Source organism: Echinops telfairi, unplaced genomic scaffold (assembly GCF_000313985.2).
Source record: "Echinops telfairi isolate 266 unplaced genomic scaffold, ASM31398v2 ScPeMD7_7424;HRSCAF=8462, whole genome shotgun sequence".
Lineage (NCBI taxonomy): Eukaryota > Metazoa > Chordata > Mammalia > Afrosoricida > Tenrecidae > Echinops > Echinops telfairi.
This window is the reverse complement of record NW_022111324.1, coordinates 62,265,901-62,284,360: the sequence shown is the minus strand read 5'-3', so window position 1 is coordinate 62,284,360 and position 18,460 is coordinate 62,265,901. Positions and strand designations below refer to the sequence as shown.

At 39.4% G+C, this 18,460-nt stretch overlaps 1 protein-coding gene across 2 annotated transcripts in view; it reads right to left on the bottom strand.

Annotated features, from left to right (window-relative positions):
• The window catches only part of KCNK2 (potassium two pore domain channel subfamily K member 2), a 247,703-nt gene extending 234,199 nt beyond the window's left edge, over positions 1 to 13,504 (bottom strand). For both annotated transcript variants that reach the window (XM_004699895.4, XM_045298085.1), the window contains exon 1: positions 13,033 to 13,504. In XM_004699895.4, coding sequence (XP_004699952.1) covers positions 13,033 to 13,066 — 34 coding nt within the window. In that variant the 5' untranslated portion in view covers positions 13,067 to 13,504. The remainder of the gene's footprint in view (positions 1 to 13,032) is intronic.
• Positions 13,505 to 18,460: the final 4,956 nt, after the last annotated feature.

The window sequence follows — 18,460 nt, the reverse complement described above, 5'->3', positions numbered from 1 at the left end:
AAGTTAGCTAAGGTAGAAGGCCAATGAAAACAAAGGGGTCTCTCAATGAGATAGATGGACACAATCAGATTTTGAGCAAATGTTTCTGATTTGTGTCAATCACTATACACACACACACACACTTGCATACAATCCCCTAAATTTGGGAAAATCAAAGGCCAATGCAAACAATGGAGACCCTCGATAAGATGGTGCTAGTCTGGGTGCTTTAGAGAAACAAATCCACAAAAACTCATGTATAAGAGAGAGTTTTATATAAAGGTTATAAAGGTTAAGCACATATCCAGAAAACATCCCAACCTAGGGCTGCCCAAGCCCCCAAGTCCAACATTAATCCATATGTCCAACACTAATTCACAAAGTCCTCCTCCATCTCACAAAACACATGCAATGATGCCGACTGCAGGAGGAAAGCTGAGTCAGTAAATGTGTTAACATCTCAGCACTGGCAGGTGCCTCCACACAGGTGTTCCAGCACCCAGGGCTGCATCGGGGTAGATCCATGTGGCTTCTCCTCAGGGATGTCTTGCAGGAAGTCAACCTTGCCAGCAAAATCAGGGAAATGGCTAAGGCAGCTGCATCCTGGTCCAACCATCAGAAAGCAAGAGACTTGAGAACTCGAAAGGCGAGGCTCACTGAGCCATTTATCCCTCTGCCCTTCAATTAACTCCCCATGTGTTTATCGGCCAGGTTGGCACAATAAACTAACTACCTCAGGTGGATAGACACAATTGCCAAAAAACGAACTCAACCATACCCAGAATCATGAAAATGGCTGGGGAATATTTTTTGTATTATACCTGTGCTAGACAGGGTTCTCTAGAGAAAAAAAATGAGGACACTTATGATTAGATAGATAGATGATAGATAGATAGATAGATAGATAGATAGATAGATAGATAGATAGATGATTAGATAGCTAGATAGATAGATAGATAGATAAAGCATGAAGGAATATACAGCAAATTAGTCTGTACAGAGGACTCAGTTCAACTCACTTCTGTGGAACAGTTAATATACTAGAAGGCCTTCAACTTATGAGGGCTGCTGGGTCCAAGGTCAAGGAATCATACAGCTGAATTTTCCTTAGGGCAGTACAGACAGTCCACCCAAAGGCAGCAAACAGCAGGGTAGGTCACCAACAGCAGCTCAGGAGCTTAGCAAACCAGGCCTGGGTGGACTATCAATTTCAAGCAATGCAAGATGACAGGATCCAACAGCCTCAAGCTCAAGCAATGTATATACCAGCAGCATGGCAAAGCAAGTCTCAAAGGAAACTCAGGCTCTAGCGACACAATCCGCAGGTTGGCTGTCCCTTGGGTAGGGTAGCTTACAAGTTGAGGCAGAGAAATATTGAAGCAGCCACATGCTGGTCCAATCACCAGAGAGCAAGAGAGATGGGGGCAGGCCTTGCAGAAACATTTATCTCGTAGCAATCAAACTGCAACCTGATTAATCCCACATGTTCCTATGTGCCAGACTGACACAATAAACCTACCTATCACAATACCTAAGTTCACCATGAGTTTGAACTGACAACATATCATTATAGCCAAAACTATTCTTTTGTCACTTAGTGATCAAACTTCTTATTTTAATTTATATCAAAGTATGACATTTATCAGAAAATTTCACATACTAAGATATGTGACCAGTATCCAAATCAAGAAACAGAGTTTAAGCAGCCTCCAAACTACTTCCACCTTCCTCCTCTTTGCCATTCAGTTTTCTCAGGAGTAGCCATCATGTGGACTTTAAACTGCACAGAGGAGCTTTGCCTTGTTGGGGAATTTATAGATGTGGATATCTACAGTCTTTTAAATCTTGCTAAGCTCAGTCAGTACCATTTTTTTATGTAGTTGTAAGTTGATGATTCTCGATAGTCTATAGTAATCCATTGGGTGAATATATCTCAATGACATTGATTGAACTATTTTGCTAATATTTCTAATAGTGCTTCCATACTAAGAGTTCACAAGCCAGATCTAGTCTATAAATTAATTTAATTTAGACTCCACATGGAGTCATTTATTAATTCATTTTATAATAATTTGGCAAAAGTTTGAAATTCAGGTATTTTCTCCTAAAACCTAGAGATAAATTCATCCACCTATCAATAACAGATTTTTTTACAAAAAGGACCAAAGTACATTAAATGGGAAAGAAAGCTTCTTCAACAAATGATGCTGTCAAAATTGAATCTCTATCTGTAGAAGATTGAAACAGGACATATGCTTCAACCCATGAGCAAAAACGAACTCAACATGGTCAAAGATCTAAATGTAAATCTCAGAGCAATAAAGATAATCAATGAAAAAATACAGACAAACTTAAGGGTCCTATTTCAAGACTTAGAGACACATTATCAAATATAATGAAGGAAACCTACTAAACATAAAGCACTATGTGCATCAGAAGAATACATCAGCAAAGCCAAAAGAGAACCTATGAAAAAGGAGACAGTTTTGGGGCAACAACACTACAAATAAAGGATTAATTTCTAAATGTATAGAAACTTTTAATATATCAAAAAGAAAAAGATGAATAGCCCAATTAAAACATAAGCAAAGGACATGACCAAGTTTACCAAGGTGACATCCAAATAGCCAGTGAGCATATGAAGAAATATAATCACTAGCCATCTGGTATATCCAGATGAAAACAATAATGAGATACCACCTTTCACTGACATTGACAACAAAGTTAAAACAAACAAATAAACAGAAAATAACAGATGGTGAAGGGGCTGCAGAGAATATGGAATTTTCTGACACTGCTGATGGGATTGTCAATATGTACAATCACTGTGGAAAGCATTGTGGCATTACATCAAGCAACAGGGAATAAAAATTCCATATCATCTAGCCATCTTTCTGCTGGTATCCAAGGAGGTAACCCCCTCCCCAAAGGAAAAGAGCTCCACTGGGCGGAGCTTTCATAGTACACAGTTTTCCCACTAGATGAGCATGGAGCAACTCAATCTGAGTTATTGCACCCAGTGGCATCACCTAGGAAGATTCTCTCTAGTCACTGATTTTTTCGTAAAAGCAGGTTCACCCTAACCTCGTTTTGTGTGTGTGTGTGTGTGTGTGTGTGTGATGGCCAATTTAAGAGAACAGCATGAAACTATGAAATTTTGTTTCCTGCTAGGAAAAATGCCGCAGAAATTGTTGTGATGTTGAACACAGCTTACCGGGACAGTGCTATGGGAAATATTCAAGTTTACGAGTGGCTTTCTCATTTCAAAAAAGGTGAAATGTTGATTGATAACAAAACTTGTTCTGTACATCCATCAACTTCCTGAACGGATAAAATGTAGACAAAATTTGTGCAGTTATGCTTAAAGATCAATTATGTGACCGTTGAAGAGATGGGGAAGTTTTCTGGACTATCAGTTCGGCAAACTTTAACAGATTTGGTAATGAGAAGGGCCACTGCACAATTTGTGCCTCAGATCCTGACTGATCAGGAAAAAGAGCTTTGAGTGGAAACATGCAATTTTTTCTTCTGACCCCAAAAGCAAACATCAAATCAAGCCAGTGGAAGATGCCATGATCACCGTGCCCCCCAAAAGCTCATCAAATGAAATCACAGTTTGAGAAAATTCTCTTTTATATATATATTAGGGGAAATATTGTGCATTTGAAGTTTGTTCCACCAGATCAGACTGTTTATCAAGTTTTCTATTTAGAGCAGCAGTTCTCAAATTGTGGGTCATGACCCCTTTGGGGGTCAAACAACCCTTTCACAGGGGTTGCCTAAGACTATCAGAAAACACATAGATCTTTCACAATATAATTACATATTGTTTTGTGATTAATCACTATGCTTTAATTATGTTTAATTATGTTCAATTTGTAACAACAAAATTACATCCTGCATATCCGATATTTACATTACAATTCATCACAGTAGCAAATTTACAGTTATGAAGTAGCAACAAAAATAATTTTATGGTTGGGTGTCACTACATGAGGAACTGTATTAAAGCATTGTGGCATTAGGAAGGTTGAGAACCATGGATTTAGAGGTTCTGAAAAGATTGCATAGAGGTTCTATGAAAAGATTGCATAACACTGTATGACCAAAAAGGCCTGATTTGTGGCAGACAGGGGACTGGCTTTGCCACCACGACAATGTACGTGCTCACACCGGCATCTCAGTGTGCCAGTTTTTGGCCAAAAAAACCCAGCATAACTCTCTTGCTGGACCTTACTCACCTGACTTTGGCTCCATATGACCTCTTTTTGTTTCTGCAATGAAGAAGGACATGAAAGTATGTTGATTTGATGGCATTGAAGAGGTGAAGAAGAAAACAAGGAAGTGCTGTTAGCCATCCAAACAGATGAGTTTGAAAAATGTTTCCAAGAATAGAATCGCAGATTTGAAAAATGTATTAAGTGTAATGGAGAGTACTTTGAAGGTGACAAGGTTGTTTTGTAAAAAAATTTAAATACATAGCTTTGAAAAAAAAGTTACAGGTTTTGAGGGGCTAGGTACCCCCTCATATGTCTATTCTCAAGAAGTAAAAGTCATAACATGAACAGACATATGAATACTCATATTCATTGTTGCATATTAACAATAGCAAGAAGAAGGAAACCACATAAATGTGCATTAGTAAAGAATGGATGACAAAACCTTGGTACATAGCAGGATGGAAAATTATGGTGCTGCTAAAAGACAGTGACAAAAACCACAAAGCAGTTGATGACATCCATGGACCTCGAGAATATTATGCTGGGGAAATTACCTAATCACAAAAGGATAATATTATGAGACCATTGGTATAAGAGGGTAAAAACCAAGATGAAGACCCTCATACCAATGAGACTAGATGTTGTTAGTGGTCAAAGTATGGGAGGGTAGAGTAAAGGAAGAGGGCAATGGGCTGGACTGCTGACAGGTGAAACAGTCCAGTGGGCTGAATTGTTCACTGGTATAGAAAAGAGAATGGTGGTTCATTGTGGGGGGTTTGGTGGAAGTAGGTTGGGTAGAGGGACTAGGGAGCAGATGGTGAGTGAACTACTGGGGGGTTGATTATTGGTTTGGACTATTGAATGCAAACTTGATGACATTCAATGTAAACCTTCACCTAATTTATAATAAGTCATTTTAAAATAATAATGAAATCCGGATCTCCAATATATTTGGAAAATGAGTATATGTAGCCATATAGGGCCTTTGCTTCCACAGAATAACCTGAGGATGAGCCAAGAAAGGCTCCCTATGGATTGGTCATGTGCTCCCTCATTGACCCATCCTTGACCTCATCCCTATTATTTTAAACCTACACCTCCCCAACTGGCCCTGTGTGACTTAATTTTTATGCCATCATATTCAGTAATGTGAGCCAACAATAATTATGAAGATGAGCCAGAACCAAGAGATGTCTTCTTCTTTGTCTATAGGGTTACTATGAGTTGTAACTGACTCAGTGGCACATCATAACAACAGCCAGAGTCAATAGTGGGTCTAGTAAATCTCAAGATCGCAGGATGATTTCACAGTATTAAAAAATCCAGTTGTCCAGTTACCTTCCTTGCAGCCAGGGAGATAGAAAGGAACATATTTGTGGCCTTGTTACTTTTATAAAACAAATAAATGAATAAATATAAAACCCCAAACTCACCATCATCAAGTTGATTCTGACTCATAGTGATCCCATAGGACTGGGTTTAGAACTGGCCCTATGGGTTTCAAATACTGTAACTCTTGACAGGAGTAGAAGGTGGTGGTTTCCAACTACTGATGTTGTAGTTAGCAGCAAGTACACCACAGCGATACCACAAGGTTTCCTGTAATTTCTTGAAGTGACTGGTATATATCCACCATTTGTCTGTCAGTTCAGCATATAATGTTTACTTGCAGGTTGCTGTGATACTGGAAGCTATGATAGCAAAATTTCAAGTACCACCAAGGTCACCTGTGGTGGACAGGTTTCAGAAGAGCTTTCAAACTAAGACAGACGAGAAGAAGAATATAATTGACAATATAATTGACTTGACAATATAATTCTTAAAAGTTGGCCAGAGAAACTTTATAAACAATAATAAAATACTGCCTGATATTATAAACAATAATAAAATACTGCCTGCTAATGAAGGCCTCCAATTGGAAGGAACTCAAACTATACTTGGGGCAGAGGTGCCTTCTCACTGTAGAGTCAAACTTAATGATTTGAATAGAATAAAGTTTCTATGAACTTCATTTGCTGATGTGACATTAAAAATGAGAAGAAACAACTGCAAACATCCATTTGGAGCATCAAATGGAAGATACAAAGCACGAATCTAGAAAACTTGAAAGCCAAAAATTAATTGAAATGTATAAGGATCAATATCTAAGACATTAATGAGCTAAAATAAACTGATAGTGGCCATTTTGAATCATTTATCTCCTTAGCATCTCCAAATGAGTTCATCAAGCTGCGACCTGCTTGACAGCCTAAACTCCACCCCTTCTCTCTTAAGACTCTCAAATTGACAACAGATTATGTAACTATCACACACACACACACACACACACACACAAACCCCAAAATATTTGTACGATGAAAACTATAAAACACAATTAAAAGAAACCAAGAGTGACCTCCATAAATGGAAGGTTATCCTATGCTGATGGATCAGAAGACTTAATATAGTTAAGATGTCAGTCTTGTCCAAGGCACTATACAAGTTTAATGCCATTTCAATACAAATACCAATGTCCTTCTTCTAAAAATTGGAAAAACTGACTACCAACTTCATATGGAGAGGGAAGCAGCCCAGAATTAGCAGAGAACTCCTCAAGAAGAAGGAAAAAGTTGGGGGGCTTGCTTTATCTGACTTTAGCTTCTACTACACAGCCACAGTGGTCAAAACAGCATAGTACTCGTATAATGACAAATATTCAGACCAGTGGAAAATAACTGAAAACCCAGAAATGAAATAAGCAGTATACAGAAAGACCCCACAAAAATCAAATGGGAAGCAGATGGCCTCTTCAACAAGTGGTGCTAGAAAAAAAATGCATATCTACCTGCAGGAAATGAAGCAATACCCTTATTTCATCATTCCACACACAAGAATAAATTCAAGGTGGATCATGAACCTTGAAGTAAAACCCCAAACTATTAGGACCACCAATGAGGGAATTGGGACAAACATAAGAACTTTGGTGCAGGGAATACATAAACTATTGGAAGTAATGAAGGACACAAACACAGAGGAAGCACAAATTGACAAATGGGACGTACAGAAGATAAAACACCTGTGTATATTGAAAGATTTCACCAGGAAAGTAATAAGAAAGCTCACAGACTGGGAAAACATCTTTAGCAATGACACATCAGACAAAGGCCTTATTACTAAAATCTACAGTACTAAGCTAGCACACTAGAAGTAAAAACAAATAACCCATTGAGGTGAAGGGCAAAAGACCTGAGCAGAAGTTTCACAAGGGCAGAAATCCAAATGGCCAACAAACACATGAGAAAATGTTCACGATCATTAGCCATAAGGGAAATGCAAATTAAAACTATGAGATACTACCAAACACCCTCAAAGATAGCCCAATTCAAAAAAAAAGAAAGGAACAAGTGTTGGAGGGGATGTGGTCACAGGAATTCTCAAGCACTGCTGGCAGTCCTGTAGGTTTGTGCAGTCAAATCTGGAAATCGATATGGCGATACCTAAAACAAATGGAAATTGAACTACTATATGGCCCGCAATCCCCCTGCTGGGTATATATCCAGAAGGAAGAAGCAAGCATGACCACACGTCTGTGCTCCAATGTTCATTGCAGCACAGGTCACAATTGCAAAGAATTGGAAACAGCCTAAATTTCCATCAACCGACAGATTAGAAAATTTCTGGTATATACATACAATGGAGTACTATGTATTCCTAAAAAAGCAGCTATAAACTCATGAAGCACATAGATACATGGGAAGACTTGGATGAAATTATGCAAAGCAAAGTAAGTCATGCACAAAAGGACAAGTACAACATGAGTCCACTGAGGTAAGCTTAAAAAGCACAAGGGGCATAGAGGAAAAGCCACCAAGTGCATAAATACCCAGGAAGAGGTCCAGGAACCATAGCAAGGGTCATACCTAACCCAGGGATGCATATGGCAGCCAACTAAAAAGGAGGGGACAGAAGGGGAGGGAGGACATGTAAAGTGGGAAAACAGGGAACTAATGCACACACGGGGCAGGTACTGTTCATGTCTCCACAGGAAAGCGAGCAAGGTACCAGACCTCAACTTGGGGTGCCAAGACTCAAGGGCAACATACCAGCATGAAGCAGTGAACTCACAGAAAGGGCTGTGGGGCCAGCTCCAGCCCCAGCTATGTTGACCCCATCCCCGGAAGAATGCACTTCAGAGGACAGCATTGAAGAAATAGGCCGGGAGAGTGGTGGGAGTGCCCAGACCACACAGGAGCAAACTAAGAGGGAGGAAGGGAGAGAGAGAGAGAGAGAGAGAGAGAGAGAAATGGCAACCTGGCCTACCAAGCCTCAGGGATGGACGACATTCCTGCTCAGAGCAGCCAATGCACAGAGAAGACCGCAGGGCTGGCTCCACCATGAGACATGACATCCCTCACTGACCCACAGAGCTACAGGAAACAGCACTGAAAACACAGAGTGGGAATTGCCCCTGATCTGACCACCCCAACCTCCTGCTCCCCACCCCACACCCACTGGAGCAAAACAGGAAGGGAGCACAGCTGAACCACAAGGGGAGAAAACCAATGAAGTACCCAAGGAATCCCCAAAATAGACCTTGGACTCAGTGGGCAGGGCAGGGCAGGGCACTTCACCAGACTGGATTGGAAAACTTTCAGAAGGGTCAACAGACAGACCTGGAACTATTGTGTATGTGTGTCTGTGTGTGTTTTCCTTTCTCTTTTTTATTTCTTTTTCTCATGTCTATCCATATAAGATACATAGAATAACTGAGCATGAGGAGAAAACAATGAGGCCATTGTCTCTGGGGGGATTTGGCAGTGTGTGTGTGTGTGTGTGTGTGTGTGTTTTCCTATCTCTTTTTTATTTCTTTTTCTCATGTCTATCCATATAAGATACGTAGAATAACTGAGCATGAGGAGAAAACAATGAGGCCATTGTCTCTGGGGGGATCTGGCAGGGAAGCAACAAAGCCCACCTGGAAGAAGCATACCAGCCTGTGTGATCACCAATTGTTGACGGGATAAAGTATCTGGCAACAGAAGATTTGTATATCGCTACAAATGATGAGGGGAGGAGTGGAGACTCAAAGCTTATGTGTAGACAATTGGCTATGCCCTCACAGAAGGGTCACAAGGAAAGAATGACACAGCCCTGGTCAGCACAACACTGATGGAACACACAACATTCCTTTAATTCTTTCATGCTTCCTGTCCACCCCCCCCCCCTATCATGACCCCAGGTCTACCTTACAAATCTGGCTAGACTGGAACATGTGTACTGGTACAGACATGAGCTCTCGACACATGGAATCCAGGGCTGATAAGCTCCTCAAGAACAGCAGTGGGAGTGGCGATACCATGAGGGTAGGGTGAAGGCCAGGGGGTGGGAGGGAAGGGGTAGAAATGGGGAATCAATTACAATAATGTATAACACACACACCCCACCCCAGGGGGACAAACAACAGTAACGTGAACGAAAGGAGACAGCGGGCAGTGTAAGATATGAAAATAATTTATAATTTAACAGGGGTCCATGAGGGTGGGAGGGTGGGGAGAGGGAGGAAAAGAAAAGAGGAGCTGATACCAAGGGCTTAAACAGAAAGAAACTATTTTGAAATTGATGATGGCAACATATATATAAATTTGCTTGATACAATTGTGTATGGATTGTTACAAGAGCTGTAAAAGCCCCCAGTAAAATGATTTATATCTAAAAAAAAGAATAAAATGTTCTAAAATTGATTGTGGTAATAATTGTGCAACCCTTCTTAATATAATTGAACTGTTGAATTTTATGATATGGGAATTATTAACTGTTAAAATAAAGAAATAAAATAAAAAATTAGAAGAAAGGTCACAGCCTTGAAATCTCTACAGAGCAGTTTTCTTCAGCTCACAAGGGGTCATCATTAATGGGAACTGACTTTACAGCAACCAGCATAAATGTTGGCAATCCCAGCCCACCCATTGGTGCTGGCATCAGCTTCTATAATGAGTACAGTTAAGAAAGCTTTATGAAGTCATTTTAACCCGTAATAGCTGGGGTTGCCCTGCAATGGAAACAAGTCAACTGTTTAAAGGTATCTAAGGAGTTACTGGGTGGAGCAAAGAATTAATGTGCTCAGCTGTTAATGGAAAGATTGCAAATTCAAGTTTACCCAGAGGCACCTCATAAGTAATGCCTGGCAATGTACTGCTGACAACCCCACTGTCAAAAAACGTACTGGATGCGCACGAGTTGGAGGCAATACAAGGGCAATGGGTAGTGTGTGCTGGTGAGGACATCTAAGGCATCTTTAAAAATTACCACCATCATTAGATTTAATTTATTCATCCTAATTACTTTATTAATTCTTCACCTGTATTTATTGTAGCTTTGCTTTATAATTAGAAGCTTATCAAGTGGGAAATAAATATTTCTACTGAGCTACGTATTTGGGAAGCATTCAGAACAATTGAGAAACTTAAGTTGTGTTACACAGCCAGAATTATTAGAATCTCAAAGTTAAATCACCTAGAAGTGATCATCTTCTCACAAACATTGTGTGTCTGACAGTGGACATGACTCATCTCATTTGGTCTTTACAGCAAATCTAAGACAGAAGAATTAGTAAGTCCATTCGATATATAATGAACCAGAGACTTAGATTTTAAGACCTTTGGAAAAAAAAGAAGCATACACTTTACAAGTGAGGAATCTGGGATTCCAATGTACAATCTGTCTCACAATACTTGCCTTATCCTCACTGCTGACACCCCCAGTCCCCCTAGCCCCCCACAATCTACATACATGACACCAACGGTGGTGAAGAACTTATTCCTTGTGATGCAAAAATCTATGAACTACCCTCGATGTAGATTTCCCAATATTGTAAAACTAATCATAAAAAATCATAAGGTGCCATAAAAACTATTGTTATCATTAGTCATCAATAAGTACATGTTAGGAGCCCAAATCCATATTTTTCCTTTTTAAGATTACCCTTCACAATCTAAACCATTGTTACCATATATTAGCTCTATTATTTATAATAAAATGTCTCTCCTTTCTTTAAAAAGCAAACCTTGGGACTTCTCTAATGTTGCATCATTTCTTGATTGAAGTCCCAGAATTCTGTATAATAAATCCAGATGACTTTAGCTTGAAGAGAGTGCTCATGCCGAAGCTATCAACCAACCTTCTGATTCTTAAAAGAACTTCCGAATCATTCTTATGGCATATCTTATTTTAATTAGCACTACCCTGACAGGTCTGCCTCTGAAACATAACTTTCAGCAGGACCTTACCAGTTAATGGGATAATTTAAGATTATCCATTTAAATGTTTTGTGTAATTATCCCAAAGCATTTTATCTTGCTGATAGTTGTTGCTTAGTTACAGTTTCTGTCAGTTCCTATCCAGTGGTTTCCCACCAATACATCTGACAGAATAAAATCACATGTACCATATTCCTGTTTCCTCCTTTTTCAGTTTCATCACAAGCTTTACAAAGTGGTCCAGAAAAAATAAACAAATGAATAAAAAGTGAGAGAACAGTGCTAGCTCCTATCATATAGTGCGGATGCACCCAGAGTGAGCGTGTTTTTCTCTCCATCATCTTCCTCCCATCCCAGTTCTTTCTCCATGTATCTGTCACTTCAGATACATCAATTGATTCCAAAAGCCTCTGTATCCACTGGCCTCATAGCGTATCTTCATGCCCCTTCCACCTGAAAAGCAATCCCCCTTAGCAGATCACTTGGCTGATATCTTGATCTACCCATGAACCCTCTGTGAAGGGGATCCCCCAAATGCTAATTCTGCACCCCAGTGCCACATACTAACACCTGGGCATTACATATGTATTGGAAGTAAGAAGGCATCTATTTATTTTATAGGCTGAATTTCCCCCAAAACTTTGAGCTACTCCTTCAAATATACAACAAGCTTCTTTCGTATTCCAAAAGGAAAAAAACCAAGGTTGAAACTCATTAGAAAAGTGTTTTTTTAATATAGAGTAACTCCATTAGTACACAGTTCTTTGTTAAACAGAATTTGAAGACACTTATGGATAAATTCATAGAGTAAAATCTTATTGTAAAATGATTCATGTGCAATCAGGATATTTGTCCCATTGCACAGTACTAGCAATTACTCAACATTCAATCTTTTTCTGTTAAATAAGTACTTCATATCATACACTGAAGACAGATTTCACTATATTTAATACATACAGAGGGTTATGCCTTTATTAAGCTCAATTCATACTTCCAACACCACATTCTCACTATGGGGTGGGAAGTCTTATATAGAGACATGTAAATAATTTTTAAGCAAAACAATCTACTAAATCAACTATGGAAATGTAAAAAAGCTCCTAGGTTTTAGTTCCCATGATATACCCTTTTCCCTCATTTTTAGCATTTTACCCATCTTTTCCCTACTGTATGGAAAAACTGAATTAGGAAACAGTTTACACTCTAAGCAAGTTATAAACAGTTTATATGAACCTAGATATGGACAAATTAATTGCAAGATTAACCACAGCGATGTCAATATACTTTAAATTACAAGAATTCTAATGCATTGGAATGGATCATGCATTATCAGAATAATATATCGCACAATGAAAGCTTGACATAACACACCTATTGGATAAAACATGCCCAAGCTAAAGTGAAACTTATATCAGTGTTGCAAAGTCGTGGAAAAAAATTCAGTAACTAGTCCTCTGTGGGAACCACCCAATGGATTTAATTATAGACTTGTCTATAATGAAGACTGCATACGTCAAATTCTTCCTTTGAAATATATTCAGCATCCTCCAGATTTTTTGAAAGCAAATAAGATATTTGGAAATTGCAAAGATACTTACAGAAGAAGTTTCTCTTTGCTCGTGGGTTCATCATTTGGGGATGTTTTCATCAGGAGTCATCATGCTTTTGATCTTTAATGCCGTTCTTCCTCCAAGCTTTCTTGTCCGTAATTTCCAAAACAGAGTCACTTGTACTAACAAGCCATCGTCCCATACTGTTTCCCTTTTTGTGCAAATGTTACCCTCTAGATCAATTTCCTGTCCAGAAGTGCTAAAAATGAACAAATGTTGCTGTGTGCAAGTGAAACCTCTACTCAAATTCTCTCTTTTGGGGATAGGAAGAAATTCGCTGAGTAAAGTGTGGAGCTATATCCCCGTTGTTCGAACAAACATAGAAGTCAGAAGTCTCTTCCCTTATGAATGAGGCTATCAAAATTGCCAGCGTCATTTATTCTCATGCGTTTGTGGCTCAGAACTATCTATGGACACATGAAGCATCAATGCACTGTATGCACTCAAAAGACCCTCCCAATTGCCACAGAAACAGTATTCAACTATATTTTAAAATCAGGCTTAGTATGCTTTGAAGTACATAATGTTTTCCATTCCTGAAAGGACAAAGAGATCTACGTTGTCAACGTTTATTTTTAAGCTCATGTGCTCGCTAAGTGCAGTGGCGCTCAGGCTTTCCGTGCCTGTAGTACCAGTGCTGGAACCTATTAATGCAAACAGATGAATTGCTGGCATGGTTCCACCTAGACTTTTCTTTCTTGCATATATATCTACCTTATCTAAATTGCATCGATTATGATGTTCAAAATGAGGAAGACTATCAGTTTTCTGTCCTGGCTTCTTCTAATTGCATCAGTTCAGAAGCCCTGTCAGGAAGACTTCTGCTAAAATTAAAAAAAAAAATTTAAGTTATTATTAAAGGTTGATCCTGGAAGAAGTTTGAGAACACACATGGGGGTAGTAAAACCACAGCTCGTTTTAAATAAAGGAGTAATGAGAAGGAATGAACAAAGACCAAGTGAGAGGAAAGAGAGGAGAAAAGAAGAGAGTGCACGCGAGAAGGAGAGTGAACGAGCTAGAGAGAGGCAGGCCTGGACTATCAGCTATAATTCTTCACATATTCTCTTGCTGTTGGGAAAGCAAATTGCTCTGGTTTGTGTAACCCCCTACCAGTCTGCTCAACTCACCAAAATTAGCCCACATGTCATCTAATACCAGACTAAGACATGTAGAAACACATTATTGCTCTATTAAAACCATAACAAAATACAGCTGAGCAGTGAGCATTAGGTGGTAGGGTGACCCTGAGGTAATGCAATCCGTATTATGGAATTTCTAGCCCAAATTTTAAACATATGGCCTTAATATGATAATAAATGTGATAATGTATCTTAAATACCAATGTTTAAGTAACATAACCCTTCCATCTAACTAAAACGGTGAATGCTTTTCAAATCGTATCATAGCTAGCTAGACAGATGCATATATTTGTGCCTATACAAAAATATGACTGTGCCATGCCCGTGTGCGTGGCATACACACACCACAGCACATAAACCATCAGTTTCTTTTCCATAAGTAAAAGTGAATTTCACAGAATCTTCCTATGCTCTATCTTTTGGATACTCTTTTTACAACTGCATTCACTTGCAGGAGACTTGGCAGTGATTAAAGGGGTTGGAAAACGAGGTCTTTGGGAAAGAAGGATGCTAATTGGACCAGACAGAGAACTGAATCCCTGACCTCGGCTTCATTACTACCATCTCAGACTATAATCTGGTGAAAGACTCCTCTGGAAACTTGAAAAGATGAACTAAATCAGATTATTCTTATCCTGCTTTAATTTTATGAAGAGTTCTGTACTTCAAATGCAAATTCAAGTTACCAAAAGATTAGAATTCAAATAGTTCTATAAATGGTCCTGGAGCCCAGAATTTAACAGAAAAGTTTCCCTTTAAATTAACAGTGTAGAATTAGGCCAGTTGATGGAAAGTATTAGCCATGAATATTTCTTGACCTCTGCTGTTTGCATGTGAGAGGACTGGCAGAGAGACCTGGCTGAGGTGGTAGGTATATGGAAACTAGCAGAACATTGGAGAGTTATTGGAAATGACAAATGCTCGCATAGCGTGTGGTTGAGAAATAAGGATGAGATTTATATTGACTGATGCCTTGTCCTTTTTGGAAAAGGAAAGGTTATTATAGTGAGATATTATATAGCTTATTTTTATTTATTGAACATCTACTATAGCCCATACACTGTCCAAAGACAAACGTTTTTATGTGAAGTGATAGATGTGTACAAAGTAGATGGGTAGCATAGATAAGAGTAGTTAATGACGTTTGGCAAGATTAAGGAAAGATGATGTCTGAGTCAGGTTTGGGGGCAGAAATTGGAATCTGCCAAGCAGAAAACAGGTGGGGGACCATCCCAGACAGTGCAATCAGCAATGGTGGGATGAAGTAGGACAGCAAGGTTCTCCTTAAAAACACCAAGAATGTGCATTAGCCCCCTGCCATCAAGCCAAATCCAACTCAGAATGACCCTTTATGGGCTAGTAGAATTTCTCTTATTGTGTCTGAGACTTTGAGAGTAGGCAACTTCTTTTATGAATAGGCTGATAGGCTTGAACCGAAGGCCTTATATTTAGTAGCCCACTGCTTAACCCACAGCACCAGCAAGGCTTCTTAATAATGTGTATTACTGAGCTCCAAAATTCCAGTAGAATTTCTGAAAGGGCAGAATAGCTTGCCTCAGATGTGTCTCCCTTATTTGACCTTGTGAACTATTTAAAGGGAGGACTCTATCTTGCACACTGGGTGTCACTTATATCACCGGTATATAGAGTTCACTTATAAACCAATGGCACCGTCACTCCTCACCCAGCAAAGTGTGTGTGAGCACATCTTGCTCAGGGCTATTTTATATTGTGCTTGTTAATCCAGCAAAAAGAAGTCTCATTCAAAATATATTTGAACATCAGGAATATTTCAAATTTCTTCACTCCCTTGTTGCCTCCTGCCGTTCAAAGCTGCATGAGTCAGGTGAATGGTATTTGAAAGAGTTGGCACAAAATAAAAACCCAAGTGCTCTTTCTTGGTTTAAGCCAAACCACAACCTTTCCAAAGGCGTGAAAACATGCAGCCACATTGGTTTGCTTTTCCTTTCCTGGGACGTTTTCCTTCCTGGTGCTGGAGAGCACCACACAGAAGTCTTGCAACATGAGCTATTTCCACGGAATTTTAAATTCTGCCAAAAACAAGAGGGATCAGAAATTTCGTGAGGATGGTTATTCTTAGGAGATTTCCATCCCAGATTTCTAAGCTGTGTGGCTCAGATAAGCATCTAAAATGCACGAAAATCCTAACCTTCAAGGCCCCAATGCACTTACTTCCTCTTCTATGTCTACAGAGAACCCTCAGAGTAACAGTGAATGCCATTGTTTGTTGGGAACGTATTCTGTATGCCAGCTCAAGATCCCCTACCTATGTGGGAATAAGTTTGGAATGTCATTTCCAACACAAACACTGGGCTTGAATGTCCCCAGAACAGTTCAAATGTTAGATGAGACATGTTTACATTCTCCTAAATCAACACATTCTATCCCAAAGCAACCCTTCAATTATTTTCTCTCTTTTTGCTTCTAAACAGCTTTTAAATATAATGAGAATATTTTTGTGGAATATCATTAAGTGTGTGACTGTTCAAACCCTTCCCATAGGTGTGTTTCTCATGAGAAAAATGTATTACATAATCTGGTGCCAACTTGAGACTATTAAGAGTGAAGGTGTTGAGTTTAGTCTGTCAATCAAGTCTCTGCTTGATGACCTCATTTGGAAGCACTATGGAGATAAATAGCTTGCTGGAGGGGGACACATAGACTCCTTGTAAGACATTCCTGCTGACAAGATGCATGGAGTTACACTAGAGCCCTGGAGCTGGAAGAGCCATGTGGAGACCCCTGCCAGCATTGAGATTTTTCCACTGCCACTGGATCCACAAGACTTTCCACCCACTGGCCTGTGATCTTCTTACATTCAGCACCGTTGCATGTGTTGAGTGAGTCTGAATAGGAATTTATAGATTGGTATCAGACATATGGGCTAGTATATGGACTTGATCTGGACTGGGGTGTGCTGTTTTCTTCATGTACAATTACTCTTCAATATAACATTCTTTCTTATACACATATGTGTTTCTCTGGATTTGTTTCTCTAGTCAACATGGATTAACACAGACAGCCACAATGGAGACAACTGAAGTCCCCTTCCTGCGTCTCTCACCTGTATAATTCTTCAATATCTCTACCAAAGGCTATTACATATATATCCTCAAACTAGCTGGAGCATGTTCTCAATGCAGCCAGAGAGGAACAAGAGAATAAGTGGAAATGTACAAATCTAACTTTTCAAACCTGCTGTTGGGGTTACTTTGTTAAAGTCACATTGGTCAAAACAAAATACAAAGTCAAGTTCAGCATTATTAGGAATTCACCTTATCTACAGAAAATACCTGGATATAAAATTTTTTTACTGTTATCAAGTCGATTTCAGTTCATAACAGCCCTGTAAGAGGAGAACTTCCCCACAGGGTTTCCAAGGCTATAATCTTTATGGAAATACTGTTACAACTATATTCCACTGAGCAAATGATGGATTTGAACCATCAACCTTGCAATGAACAGTTAAGCGCTTAATCCCTGTTTCACCAGTGCTTCTATCTGGATATAGAACATCATAAAAATGTGGGGCCATTAATTCAGTTGGTATATTGAAGTTAAGCAACTTTTCAAAGTCAACCGCATAAGTAAACATGGTGTTATTGTTAGGTGCCATCAAGTTGATTCCAACCCATAGCCAGTCTTTGCACAACAGAATCAAACACTGAATGGTCCTCTGCCATCCTCACAATTGTTCCTATACCTGAGCCTATTGATGCAGCCACTACGTCAATTCATCTCATTGAGAGCCTTCCTCTTTATTGCTGTTCTTCCACTTTACCAAACATGATGTCCTTCTGCATGGACTGGCCTCTCCTGACAATATATCCTAAGTATATAAAACAAAGGCTTGCCATCTAGCTTCTAAGGAGCACTCTGGCCTAACTCCTTCGAACACATATCAATGTATCCTTTTAGCAGTCAATGGTACTTTCAATATTCTCCTCCAGCACCACAATTCAAGTGCATCTATTCTTCTATGGTCTTCCTTATTCAATATCCAACTTTCACATGCATATGATGCTACAGCGACCACCATGGGTTGGGTCAGGCACACCTTAGTCCTCAAAGTGTCCTCCTTGTTCTTCAATACTCTAAAGAGGTCTTGTGCAGCAGATGTACCCAATGCAATGCAGCTACTGATCTCTTGGCTGCTGCCACCATGAGCATTGATTGTGGGTTCAACAAAACCCTTGACAACTTCAAACATGTCTCCATTTATCATTATGGAGATCAAGGTAACACTTGTCTCTCAG